This window comes from Hypanus sabinus, chromosome 24, assembly GCF_030144855.1.
Source record: "Hypanus sabinus isolate sHypSab1 chromosome 24, sHypSab1.hap1, whole genome shotgun sequence".
NCBI classification, from domain to species: Eukaryota; Metazoa; Chordata; class Chondrichthyes; order Myliobatiformes; family Dasyatidae; genus Hypanus; species Hypanus sabinus.
The window spans coordinates 12,234,456-12,248,868 of record NC_082729.1 but is presented as its reverse complement, the minus strand read 5'-3'; the positions used below and the strand labels follow the sequence as shown (position 1 = coordinate 12,248,868).

Sequence of the window (14,413 nt, the reverse complement as noted above, 5' to 3'; positions counted from 1 at the left end):
TACAAATTCATATATACAGTATTTTTTCAAAACCTACTAAAGCTAATATGCGGCACAGTTAACGTCAGATAAGCTATAACTATATTTGTGGAATGTGGTCTAACAGTCTTTTCTGTTCATACAGTGAACAATTATTTGATGCAGGAGGGACCTACGTTTCTTGAGATTCGCATTAAACATCTGATGAAGACAGATCGCAAGTTTGAAGCAGCACTCCTTGCAAAGTGTTGTGCAGAAAATGCAGAATTTAACAGCAAAGGTGCTTTTCGACAAATCTACCTCACTTGTCTCTGCACTATGGGACCCAATGAAGAGGCAGCGAAAGAGGTTAATGACTTTCTGTAATTGTGTTTAACAGCAGTAGCTCTTTGGCATTTTCAGTTGGAGGGCTAATCAATCCAGTGTCCAGTCTTGTGTAATTCAATGCTACGCCAGTGGTCGATCCCTCCATAATTGGCTTTATTTTAATGTCATGGAAAATAATAGATCCTTCACTGAGGTAACAGGTTAAAATGTACCCACACTGATGTGTATTACTTCAAACCTGATGGAAGTTCTGAGAAGCCACGTGACTCTTCTCTGGTCTCGGCATTCAGTACTTAACAGGAAATAAAGGACCCTGAACTTGAATATTTCCTGGTGCATGTGTAACCAGATGTAAAAAGGCATGTTGGGAGCTAGAGTAAGAGCCATCGGGCAGCAACCTTGCTGTTTCTTTAACGTTTGTCTGTTTCACGAGGCTACATTGCTTGCTTGGTGCTCAAACTCATGGTGGGTTGGGAGCTAAACTCGGTTCAAATTCATGAGTGAAGATCTTGGAACTATTGTCTGGATCTTAAGAAAAATCAGTACCTGGGAAAGACACGTTCAAATGGAGACTTGTATATGGGAAAGACAGGTTCAAATTTTTTTTAATTCATGTACGGGATGTGGGCATCGCCAGCTAAGCCAGCATTTATTGCCCATCCCTGGTTGCCCTTGAGAAAGTGATGATGAGCTACCTTCTTGAACCGCTGCAGTCCCTGAGGTGTAGGTACACCCACGGTGCTGTTACGAAGGGTAATTCCATGATTTTGACCCAGCAACATTGAAGGAATGGCGATACAGTATGTTTCCAATTCAGGATGGTGAGTGACATGGAGGGGGATTTCCAAGTGATGGTGTTCCCAGGTATCTGCTGTTCTCATCCTTCTAGACGGTAGCGGTCGTGGGTCTGGAAGGTGCATCTGTAGAAGTTATTTTATTCTCTGCTAACGTAGTCTTTCAGGAGAAATGAAATGAAACATCCTTCTGGAAGACTGATCAAAGTTTGAAGAAAATTTATTATCAAAGTATGTATATGTTACCATATAGTACTTTGAGATTCATTTTCTTGAAGGCTTTTACTTAAAAATAAAAGAAATACAGTAGAACTTATGAAAAACCAAGACTGAGAAACAACCAATTGCAACAGAAGGCAAACTGTGCAAATTAAAAAAAACAATGAGTCCATTAAAGTGAGTGCAGATTGTAGCATCAGTTCAGAGTAGCAGTGATTGAACTTATCCACAATGGTTCAGGAGCCTGATGGTTCTAGGATAATAACTGTTCCTGATCTTGGTAGTGTGGGACCTCCTGCCCAACGGTATTAGTGAGAAAACTGCTTGCATTAACTTCCCATATATTTTGTAATGGGCAGATTAGAAGCAGGAGGGATGCTTAGGGGTGGCAGTCTAAATATAAGTTATTAAAGACAGAAGAAGTTTCTTTTCTCAGCCTGTGGGGTACTTTACCACAGAAATCAGTTGAAGCTAAATCATGGAATACTTGTGTGATGTTTTTGGAGCTAACAAGAGTGTGGTGCCAAAACCAGAACAATTGCCGCTGCCAGTTACCCTATGGATTTGTTATACTTGCATGGTGTGCCCCCCACCCCAGCTCCAATAATGTTCTAAGAGTCGAGGATATGTAGTCGATCCTTTATTTGCAATTAGGAAAGATACAGTCTTGAAGCGATGAAACTTAAGTGTACTCAAGTGTAAGCTGAGCATAACTGAGTGATATTGAGCGGTCAGCAGAGATATCCCAAACTACAAACTGCCACGAACGAAGCATGAATACGCAACTTACTCCTTTTACCACGCCCCCCACTTGTGACTAGTTACCATAAAAAGCAAGCAATACAGAATACAGTGCAGACAGAGCAGGTACCTGGCTCCTACAATAGGGAGGTGAAATATAGACGTAGCTGGAACAGGCCACTGAAGTTGGAGGATCAGCCATGATCTTACTGAACGACACCAGACGCAGCAGGTCAACTGGCTTGCTGCCCTGATTTTCAATCTTTTTGCATGATTCTTTAGTGGATCAGAATGCAACATGAGTTTGGAGATTTGGCTGGTTTTGGTAAAATTGAGAGAACTGTATTGAAATATAAAATACCTTTGAGAGTCAGCATGAGCAAATGGTCTATTTAAAAACTGTCTTTCCTAAAATCTGAAGCATTCTTCCTTGTAGATTGCACGTGTTGACTGCAAGGAAGTGCTGGATATTATCTGCAACTTGGAGTCTGATGGCCAGGACAATGCTGCATTTGTCCTGTGTACAACGTTCCTAACCCATCAACTGCAACAGGAGAGTGTCTATTGTTCTTGGTAAGTTAGTGCACTGGTGTTTGTTCCGCCAAACAGCAGCTCTGTATTGCACACATTGTTCACACTTGTTACTAGTGTGGGTGGCTTATCTGGCAGGTGAAGTACTTGTTCCAAATTAAAATATTTTGCTGTTTTTCACAGTCCCGTACTTAAGGGGGTAGGGAAGAGAAAGGTAACAAAGATAGATCTGGATTGATTAAACCTGTAATCGACACACAAAATACTGGAGGAACTCAGCAGGTCACATAACATCTGTGGAAATTAATCAGCAGTTAATGAATTGGACCGGGACCCTTCTTCAGGACATAAAATATAAACCTTTTAAATTTTGTGCCATTAATTTTGAAGGAGAAACTGTAGTTAATTGCCGCCAGTATTGTCTTGAAGATGCAAATTATATTTTGAGTGTGCCAGTCATTTTTAGTTTTTTACTGAAATCGTATTCCTTGTTTCTTAGTGTATACACTTTTTGTGAGTTTCTTGTTGTATGATTGTCGGGCCAGCGTTTATTATCCATTCTGAATTGCCCTGAAGATGGTGATCTATCCATAGTAAGAAGTCCTTCAGGTGGAGGTATTCCCTCCATGTGTTGCACAGGGAGTTTCAACAATTATGCTCAGTAGCAATGATGAACACTATTTTCAAGCCAAGATGATGCCTGACTTAGAAAGGAGATGCATGTGATGGTGTTCCCATGAGAGGCAATCTTGGCACAGAGTCTGAATACTAACCATACTTGAATGCAGAGCTAAATTTTGATGCTGTTGTCATCTAGTGTCTCCCTGGATAGCAAATAGCAATGGGAAATCTGGTTGACTTTAATCCAGGGAATTCCAATTCTAATGAGTTTCTAATTCCCATAGCTTGGGTTAGATCAGTATAGAGCAGAAATCCTGTCTGATACTTACTGATATATTTTTAAGCTTCTTGCTTATTTTTGCTCTAGATGATCTCAGGGTAGTCAAAGATTTGTCGTGTTATGTTTAATATTAGTGTTTGGTTCCTGTTCAAAGTATATGGTGTTCTTGTAAATCAAGATAAGTTGTATCCCAAAAACATATGCCCTCTATAACCACTAGTGAAGTTGCTCTTCTGCAGTGTGGTTTGGTGGCAGCCTAAAATCTATAGATGCACACTGTCACTCTCGGAGAAATGAACTGGGTACACCATTAAGTTACGAAGTCAGGGCTTAAAAAATCTGCCAAGATGTACTTGAACAGAACGTGCTGTTTTTCCTCCAAAGGGAGCTCACCCTATTCTGGAGCAAGTTGCAGCGGAGAATGGATCCATCTTTGGATTCCTTCCTGGAGCGCTGTCGCCAGCTTGGAATTATTGCAAGAACCGTGTACCACATATTCTTCCTTATAAAAGTTATCCAATCTGAAGTAAGTAAAATGTTTTTGGAGTTAAACTTTAAATGTAGCTTTTTACAGTATTTTCCTTAGATAGTTTTTAACTATAATCTCGAAACTTAATTCAATGCTTACAATTTCTGTTCTTCATTTTAAAAAAAAAATGTGAAACGTGAATTATATTGTCTAATTATATTGGCTTTTGTTTGAATTTTTCTAGTCTCAAAAGCTTTTCAACTTGTGCTTTATTACTAGACCAACTTGGATAGTATGTGAGTGCAATAATTAGCAACTCCAATGATTAATCATCCTCATGAAATTGGAAAGTAAGTCCCAGCCAGTCAAGATATTGCCTGTTATACTTCTGGTATCTAGGGCAGCAATGAAGGTTCTCCATCTCTGGCGATGTTCAGTGTTTCCTTCATCATGTCAGTAGCTCGGTTATCACTACTGTCAGTCATGCAAGTCCCTGGTGGAGACTCGTGAATATTGTTGCACACAGGTGTGGAAGGGTTCCTCGTTGTTGTTTCCATAACAGTTTTGTTTTGTTCAGCTCAGGGTTGCTAGCCCTGAGCTGAACCCCCAAACCTGGAGGACTAGTGGACCACTCTTAGTCTGGTCTTTTACCTGTTTGGCATGGGTGACCCGAGCAAGCGCCAAAACACAAAGCCGTGGTGACTCCAGTCAACCTAGCTCTCCAGGTCATTGAGGTACACAAGCCTCCAAACCATGACAAGGTTATGGTTCACTTGGAAGGTTGTGTAATTTATCAAAGTTAATTAACCTTACGATAGCTGGCTAAGTTTTGAAGATATTCTGTGGTACTCTTTTGAGGTGTACTTTCAGAATGTCTCTTTCCAGCTCATATCCGTTTGTCACATTTCAGAGTACACCTGTGTGCTCTGTGGATAGGTTTCAGCTACTATAAGACTTGTTTCCTTTGTGAAAATAGTTGTAATATTTTTCATTGTGTTATAAATTCTGCCCCATTAGGTGTTGATGCATGCACTTTTGTGGATTTTGCTCAGTAAAGTCACTTAACTTTGGTTTTATTCAGGGATCACCAGGAGATCCTAAAATAGTATTTTTTTTCTATAAGAAAAAAAATTAACCTTCCCTTCATTTACTTCGCAGGCAGAAGGAGCTGGTCTCCCAATTTCAATCGAGCTTTGTGTAGGAGCCCTCCGTATTCAGTCCAATGAAAATGCAGAGATGAAGATCTCCATTTGCAAAACCATCGCCTGCTTGATGCCAGATGATCTCGAAGTGAGACGTGCTTGTCAGCTCACCCAGTTCCTGCTGGAGCCCACAGTGGATGCATACCGTGAAGTGGAAAGGCTGTACAAGCAACCTGATCAGAAATATGATGAGGAGAACGGCCCAATTCCTAATTCATTGCACTGTGAACTCTTGTTGGTTTTAAAAGCCCACTGGCCTTTTGATCCTGAGTTTTGGGATTGGAAAACTCTGAAACGACACTGTCGGGGACATTTGGGAGAGAAGGCAGATGCCATTTCAGAAGATGAACTCAGTGAAGACGAAGTAGATGGTAGTAATGAGCTCTTTGATCAAATGAGTAAAATGCCAGAGACGATAAAGAATGAAAGGGAGAAGGATGGAGAAGTTGTCAAAAAGAAGGAGAAAGTGATGTCTGAAAGGTATTACAGGTGGCTTCAAAATATGTTCTTCTGTGTGCTGTGCAAGAAAGATTATGTTGTCGCCAGAATGGTGCACCATGCGAAGACGCACGTTAGAGATGGGATATTTTCTTGCCCTGTTTGTGCAAAAAAGTTCAAGAGAAAAGAGCAGTTTACGCCGCATGTAAAAGAACACATCAAGAAACCGAAGAGAGAGAAGAAACAGAAAAAGAAATCAGAAGCAGCTGAGAAACCTCTGCCGCTGGCATCAAGTGTGAATACTCCCACTAAGCCACCAGCTCGTTTAGATGATGCAAAGAATTCTGTTAAAAAAGAGATAGAAGAAAATGATTACATAATCTTCAGCGGAGCAGACTCTGTGGACGAAGAGCAAGGTGATGTGCCCAAGCCTGAAGTGAGTGAGGCTGTCGTTACACACTGGACGGAAAGTTATCCGTGCCCAGGCACAGCCTGCTCAAGATCCTTTAAATACTATAAGAATCTCACTGCCCACTTGAAGAATGATCACTTGGACAATGACGAAAATGTAAAACACTTCCTGGAGATGAATAACAGAAAGGCCCTGTGTAAATACTGCCGACGCCATTTTGTCAGCGATTACCACCTGAAAGCTCATCTGAAGGTCCATTCCGGATTGCAGCCCTACATTTGCATTCAGATGAACTGTAATGCAAGCTTTCAGGCCTTCGCTGACCTAGTGAAGCACAGAAAACAACACAAGGAGTTCCGATCCAAGTGCACGTTCAAAGGTTGCAACAAAGTTTTCAGTGGTTCCTGCTTACTCTATCACCATGAAGCTCAGCATTACAGGGAAGCAGCCTACTCCTGCAATTTATCGGGCTGCAAGAAATTCTACTTCTCCAAGAGTGAGTTCCAAAGTCATTTGCAGACGCATGGCTTATCGAGTCTTGAAGAATTTGAGGCCAGGATTCTGAAAAAAGGCGCCTCCACAGAGGGTGTGGTGGACGTTGGGTCTAAGCATGTGACCGCAGAGGAGAAGCAATGTCGTGTGGTTGATAGCAGTGCAGAAACCGTAAATGAGAAAGTGCGTGAAAGTGCTGAAAACCCTTCACAAAGCTGCAGCTACTCAGTGCCTCAAGATGTGGTAAAAAATGAAGAGTATAATCCAGGTGGTTCTTACTGTCCTACAAGTCTGGGTGCTGACAGGACAGATTCAGCCAACAAGGGTAAGCCTGAATATCCTAATCTCCAGGGTGTTTACTCTGAAAACTTGCTTGTGCCGTTAGAAAAGTTGGCATCATTTAAAGAGCTGAGTGACATTGAGGATATGATGAAGGCAGCCACACTTCATCCTGAACTTAATAGGAGCTTAGCCAAGCATAGAGTCACCCCTAATGGTGCAGACAGCTTGCCGACTGTAAATCAGCATTCTTGCAGTATCGACGGATGTATGATGATGTATGCCTCGACAAAGGACCTGAAGAAACACATTAAGGTAGCTCATCCAAATTACTACAAAGCTAAGAAAAGGATTGATAAACAGAGCAGAAGTGTTGTGAAAGTTTCTGCTACAGATCAGGGCAAAGTTAAAGCTGAGGTGGAACAGCAACCTTTAACGGCACAGCTGCTCTCATCGCAGGGGCAAGAGGGCCAGTCAGCGACATCCGCAGATGAACTTTGCGAAAATAAGAATGTGTTGCTCAAGTCTCAGAGAGTTAAAAAGCCCAAGAATAACAGGAATGCCAAGTGGCCAGCTATTTTTAAGGATGGTAAGTTTGTGTGCTCTCGATGCTTCAAGGAATTTTCAAATCCCAAATCACTTGGTGGCCACCTCGCTCGCAAAATAAAATGCCCGTTGCTGTCAGAGAGCGCTTCAGGCGTGAATCCAGTAAAGAAGCGTTATGAAGGGCGCCCTCCAGGTCGGCCTGCTCGCGTTCCCGAAGTACCAACTCTGGAGGACCTGGTAAGGGCCCTGCAAAAGCTGCAGCTGAATAAATCAGAAGCAGGTCCCAATGAAGTGATGGTGTGTAGCTCTACCTTGTCGTCACCTTTGATAGAGCCACTGCCGCCCCCGCCAATCTCTGCCACCAACTCTGTTTCCAAGCCTTTAGCTAATGCTTCCCAATCACAGGCGCGCTCACGCGAGCTCTTCCAAACCGATCCATCTAAAGAGGACCCGGGGGTCATTAAGCCTTTTGTTTGTGATTACGAAGGTTGTGCCTTTAAGGCGATGACCAAAGATGGCCTCATTAACCATTATGTTAAAACCCACAAGTACTCCAAGGACAAGGTGCTTCAGTTAAGCCGGTTTCAACTCAGGTTCGCACCATTCAAATGCCACATCTGCCTAAGAACATTCACAAGAAAAACGAATCTCAGAACTCATTATAAACAAATGCATAGGTTCAGTAAAGAGGACATGCAGAAAGGAAAGTTCCCCTATATAAACTGTGTTTCTGTTCCTAGCAATACAACTCCACAGCTGGCTGTGCCAAATATATTAATTAAAACTGAGAATGACAGTCCCCGCCTAACTGAAGAGAAATTATGCAGCTCCCAGAATGTCTCTGAAAGGCTGAGCTTGTCTCAGGATACTGCAACAATTAAGATAGAAAAGGGCTCTCTTTACCCTGTGACTGTTCCTTACCAGACTAAAGACTTTAATTTATTTGGGGACGATGAGCATGCACAACTTGGCACCGTGAGCGGAAGCTGGCGCCAGACTGGAAGCGATTCCGAAAACACAATGAATGAGTCCTTCACGACAGAAGTTGAATGTTCTGAATCTGCAGAATCTTTGAAATCTGAGGAGATGCATATGAATGGCAGCATGGAATCCAGCTGCATGATGCCTGACAGCGCAGACGATTCTGAATCCAAGGAAGAAGGTAGAGGAAGTCGGAGAATTGGCACTAAAAGTAATCTGTGTTACATGCTGAACAAGTACCACAAACCTTACCACTGCATTCACAAGGGCTGCTCCGCGGCATTCACTGGGCAGCCAAACTTGATACGCCACTACCAGACGGTGCATCAGTATAACCGAGAGCAAATGTGTTTGGAAGAAGATCAAGGAAACGCCAAGAAAGACAATACCAAAGTGAAGAAAATCTTCAAGTGCAAGTTTGAAGGTTGCACCAAACGCTTCCAATATCCTAGAGTGCTGTTGAGGCACTACAGTGAGATTCACAAACTTGCAGGCAGTGAAACAGCAAAGTACCCTTGTAATCAGCCAGATTGTGTGTCCTCTTTTAACATGTATAGTAACCTTAGACGCCAGCCTGCTGACTTGCAGTTTAAGTGCAGCATAGATGGTTGCAGCCGTACTTACACTATCCGTTCCAGTTACCTGCGCCACGTCCAAAGACAGCACAAGGCCCATTACAAGTCGATACTGCTGAAGCCTCGCAAAAACAGTAACTATGACCGTAAGCTGAACTTGGAAAGGTGCAATCAGGACTGCTTTATCGACGGCGAGGCCAATGGCTCAGCCTCAGCTGACAAGCCCAGTTTGAGGCTGTTCAAGCAGGAACGGCTCACCGACGAAGATAGCTGCGGCTCCGCGTTACCGCGTGCGCCTAACTTGGGCAGGATCGGCGGAGAACATCTGTCCGACGAAGGAGGCTGCGATTCTGAATCCGAAGCTGAGCCAAATTTTGAAAATTATAAGAATCTTGACCCGTATGGTTCGGCACTGAAAGCTGAGTTGAACTTGGAAGGTCACAGCCACGGAGATCTTAAAAGTGAGGCTTGCAGCAGAAAAGCAAAATTAGAACCGGAAATAAAGAGGAGTCTATCAGATAATCATTCTGATGACTCAAATGACTCGTCGCCACAGGATGAAGACTGTGAGAGAAATGCATCCTCTATGACTTACGGTGGTTCCTCAGTGGATGAGTATGATAAGGAAGGAAGAAAATCAGGCCGGTGTCGGGATTATTCGTTGAAGAGTACAGACCACGGATTTGCAATGTGTAAAAATGAGGTTTTAAGAGATCAATTTCCATGCATGGTCGATGACTGTCAGACTGTTGTTCTGAGCCGGCGCAGTGTCTTGAGGCACTATAAGATACTTCACAAAATGACTGCTAAATATATTGAGCAGAATTGTAATACACTTCTGGTGTGCAAGAAATATTCTGATACGTCGCGTGAGAAGGTGGGGTCTGATTCTCCGGCTCCTCCCAAAAAAGTGTTCTCTGAGCAGGTTGAGGACGCTCCAGGTTGCAGTGTTCTCCGGCAACAAAATGGTGAGGTGCAGTTGAAAACGGAGTTCAAAATTGAACCTGATCAAGTTGGATCAGGGCAGCAGTTACAGAACTGTAGTGTGGCGAACGGCAACGATGCTTTCCCTGGCGGTGGGAATGTTCTCTTTCCTGGGAAGTCGGTAAACAGCAGCCTCGCCCTGGGGATGGCAAACAGAGGTCCAAGCTTCAAGGAAAATGATGCGAATCGGGCCTTTCTGCCGAAGAACGGAGGAGTAATTCCAAACATCGTGAAGCAAAGTGGCACCCAAAATGGCTCCCTGTTTCCCAAACTGAAGCAGCCTTTGAAAAGAAAATTTGAAATGGACGGACAGTCGCAGAGAACTGACTCCATGTATTTGCCTCAGGGCTCGCTTTTCGGCACCAAGGAGAGCCAGCAGAGCCAAAACGCTCAGCAGAAACCATTTGACTTAACCACGTACAAACCTATAGGCTTTGAAGCCTCATTCTTGAAGTTTATTCAAGAAAGTGAAGACACTGAGAATGACGTTGAAGAGTCGTGGCATTGGGATACCCCGAAGCGATGCAAAAAATTCGCTTCACACCAGAGGGAGTCGGGCGTTAACACTGGATCAAATGAATCAGCAGTGGAGAACTGTACAGGGTGCAATGCAGACTGTGACAAAAGTGACTCTGCTGTGCATAACAGCTTCACAGCTATCGAGCCCCTAATTTCACAAGGGTCAACTCCATCTTTGGAGAACTTACGAACGATATTGGATAAGGCGTTGACAGACTGTGGGGATCTTGCCTTAAAGCAGCTTCATTTCCTTCGACCTGTGGTAGTGCTGGAAAGGTCTGAGTTTTCCACTCCCCTACTAGAACTGTTTCCAACAAAAAAGAATGATGAACTCTGTGTGGGAAGTTCATAGGACTATTTGTATCTATTTTGCAAACTTAAATCACCATACTGTAACCTATGTAGAGTGATAAAAACAGTACTGCAGAGAATAAAAAAGGAACGAGTACACCTGGGGCTTCCATTTGGGAAATGAAACCTTGGTTTGTTCTGGTTTTGTGCATGATTGTGTGTGTGTGTGTGTATACGAACAAGTATTAGGGTACTTATCGGGGATTAGTAGTTCTCACTAAGAACTTGAATGTGCACATACTGGTGCTTTTCTGTAATATACTGTACACTACATCTCCTTTATGTATGGGTTTTGAGATAGTACGCTGTCAATTAAATGGCAATTTTTCACAAAAATCATTGTACTGATGGATTTGTACTATAAATCAAATTGTATTGATGCTTTTCAAAAGCATCACTTGCCTAATTTGTGGGCATCAAAACAGTTATCAATAAACGAAAGGAAACTACTTTTATTGCAGCAGGGCTTTAGCTATAACCCATTATGGTTTTCTCTGAAATATTCTTGTAATTATGTACGAAATCTATAATTGGAACAATTACTGTGGCTGATTTAATTTTTGATGAACTAACTCCACTTCAGCGTGACCTTCTTCACAAGTTGACTGAAATGTGATCTTAAAATTGGCTCCAGGAAGATTTTTTTTGCTGTCAACGGAATCCTCCCTTTGAGTGTACGACTATGTAGCATACCTTCTGTTCTGGATTTTGTTTCAAACAAAGGACCAAATCATGGCAATATGTTCCTGTGTATATTTTATTTACTTAATCCATCCTAATAATATAGATTTTAACCTAGAAGGTAAATGATAACTTGGTGTATGTATTTGGAGATGGTGAAATAGGAAAAGAAAACATTGTTTTAGATATTTTGAAATAATGCGTTACTCATATAACAAAGTTTTTGAAAAGAAATTTGGAATGTCTGTTTCAGCCTGAATAAACCTAGAACATTTTGGCCGATTATGCTACCTTTCTAGTAAGGTTTATCAGTGACACTTGACTGACACTACTGAGTGCATAGTCATAGCAAAACATACTTGAATGGGCCCTGGGAAGCACCAAAGAGGGCTTAGTGACATAGCATTACAAGTATCTAATCAAGTTTTGATAGTTTCTGCAATAGTCCACGTACTATTTACCATAAGGCTTACTAAGGTAGGTTCACCGTGTGGACCCTTGAGTCAAAGTGTTATTTGTTATATAGAAATTTGTTGCTTTTAGAATCTTATCTGTGTTTTGTGATTTCAAAAGACACTGGAAATCCACATTTAGACCAGTTTAGTACTGCCTGTAGGCATAAGTATTTCCTGTGCATATGCAAGAATTTTCATTCAGCAACAGTGGGGATGGTGAAGGAGAGGGCCCCTGGGAGTACCTTCAGTTCCTTATTAAAAGCAAGATGTCAACTAGATATCCCCAAGAGACACTTAGTCCAAGATTTATAGCCCATGTTTACTCTTAAAAATTAAGATGAAAGGAAAATGCATATTTTCCTTCAAAGAGATAACATAAACTGAAGATTTGGACAAAGGCTTTTTGTTTCTTGGTTATAATGTGGTATTCATTTTGCAATTAGACAAATTTACTTTTTTTAAGTACAAGTTTGACCGTGGAATTCCATTTTTATCCTCGTTTGTAATAACTTGTCAATTGAGCTGGTAAATTTCTGTTCATTTGGTAAGGCAGTTGCGGGGTTGCATTGAATCATGGTTTAAAATCCATTTTAATACAATGCAGTTCAAAAGGAAAAAAATATACACACACTTAAGTTTTGATGAGCATAACTAATAGACCTGATAGTATCTGTCCTAACATGCTTGTTCTGTTCGCATTTTTATAGCCTGCTTGTAATGAATTGTAGAAAGTTTTAACTGAATGTATTCATGTCTGTGCCGCAAAGTTTCATCCAAAATGTAAATGGAAAGTTAAACCTCGCAGTGAAGAGTAAAACAGTTTAAACAAGATTTTTCATTCTATGTGAAAACTGAACCAAGCTCTTTATTTTACAGCGCTTTAAATAACATTGTGACTTGCTTTAGGCTGACCTCTCTTCGGCTTTCCCCATCAAATAGTTGATTGCTGGGAACTTGTCAATTTTAGCAAATTTGCTGTTAATAAATGCCATGTAAAGTTCAACAAATCTGTTGTACAAAATAGAGTGCAGCAGCGGTTGGATATCTGACTGTAACCTTTTTGGGTTAATTCAGCTGGTGGTACATTGCTTTCAACAACTTGAGCTTGTTGTGAAGAAGCACAAGGGGAATTAAGGACAGAAGGTACTGCAGATGCTGGAAATCTAGAGTAAAACACACAATGTGCTGGAGGAGCTCAGCAGGTCAGGCAGCATCTATGGATGGGAATGAACAGTCGACGTTTCAGGCCGAGACCCTTCATCGGGATTCGAAGCATCACCCATAGATACTGCCTCACCTGCTGAGCTCCTCCAGCACATTGTGTGTATTTCATAAGGGAAATGAGCAGTAACCATAGCATTTAATAAGATCCAAATGCTGAAATTATTCTCCACCCATCTACTGAAGTTTTCCAAAGGAATTAGTTATAGAGCTGTGCCTTGTTGCAAATTTAAGTAACAAATCTCTGGAATTCATTGCTAGCGGGCTGTGGAGACCAAGTTAAGGGTTAAAGGGAGAAGGATGAAGCATAGGTTTGAGCTGGTGAGGAGAGGATCAGCAAAGAGTGAATGATGGAGCAGACTGGGAGGGGATGAATGGGAAAGAGATGGAGGGCTATGGTTTGGGTGCAGATTGATGAGAATAGACAATTTAAGTGGTTTGGCCCAGACTAGATGGACCAAATGGCCTGTTTCTGTGCTGTATTTTCTATGACTGGATGGGCTGAATGTCCTAATTCTGCTCTGTCTTTTTGCCTCCTTAGTTCACAATCCAACTTGGGAATAAGTTCTCATGTAAGAATAACAACAGGTTAATTGTGTGTGTGCCTTCCTGTCTTACCTCACTTCTGTTTTTTCTCACTTTTTATCTTGTGAATGGTGGTGGATTATACAGCCATTGGCTACAAAATGAGAGCATACACTGGCTCCATAACTTCTGTCCCTCCTTGGTTTCCACTGCTTCCCTTTCTGACGAAAGATGGAATTGCTTTTCCTGCCTCCTGCACCAACCTTTATATACATGTCTCACAGTGATTCCAGTCTTTAATTCTGTAAAGTTTGTACAGCCCAAGACCAAAGCTGCAAAAGTGTTTCTTTGCTATCCTCTGCATTACATTATAGGGTTAGCTATACCTTAGAGTTTTTAAGCAGTATTTTTTGTCTGTCATCTGTGTGTTGTGGAAGGCAAAATATGCCAATTTAAAGTTCTCTTGATAGATATTTATTTTAGAAAGATCTTTGTGGAGAATCCAGCTATTATTACAAACTTAGCTATTCTGTGTATTAATTAACAAATAAAACTTATTGACACTCTTTGGGATTTGGGGACTTAATTTTTTTTTTATTTTTGAAAACCCCTGAGTGGTATTTAATGCCTTCATTTGAGATGCCAGTTTCAGAGAGAGACTGGAAAGAAATAGCACAGGTTGTAAGCATGGAATTTCATTGCACCCTGGTGAACGTGACGATCTGCTTTGTTAGCTTGCAGTCACTTTTACCAAGGTACAGTGAAAGACACTTCTGCATGCCAGTATCAAT

The 14,413-nt window shown here is 41.7% G+C and overlaps 1 protein-coding gene across 1 annotated transcript in view; it reads left to right on the top strand.

Moving 5' to 3' along the window:
* rlf (RLF zinc finger) overlaps window positions 1-14,188 on the top strand; it is a 70,830-nt gene extending 56,642 nt beyond the window's left edge. The window contains exons 5-8 of the mRNA XM_059949273.1: window positions 125-327; window positions 2,497-2,633; window positions 3,877-4,018; window positions 5,120-14,188. Coding sequence (XP_059805256.1) covers window positions 125-327; window positions 2,497-2,633; window positions 3,877-4,018; window positions 5,120-10,741 — 6,104 coding nt within the window. The 3' untranslated portion in view covers window positions 10,742-14,188. The remainder of the gene's footprint in view (window positions 1-124; window positions 328-2,496; window positions 2,634-3,876; window positions 4,019-5,119) is intronic.
* Window positions 14,189-14,413: the final 225 nt, after the last annotated feature.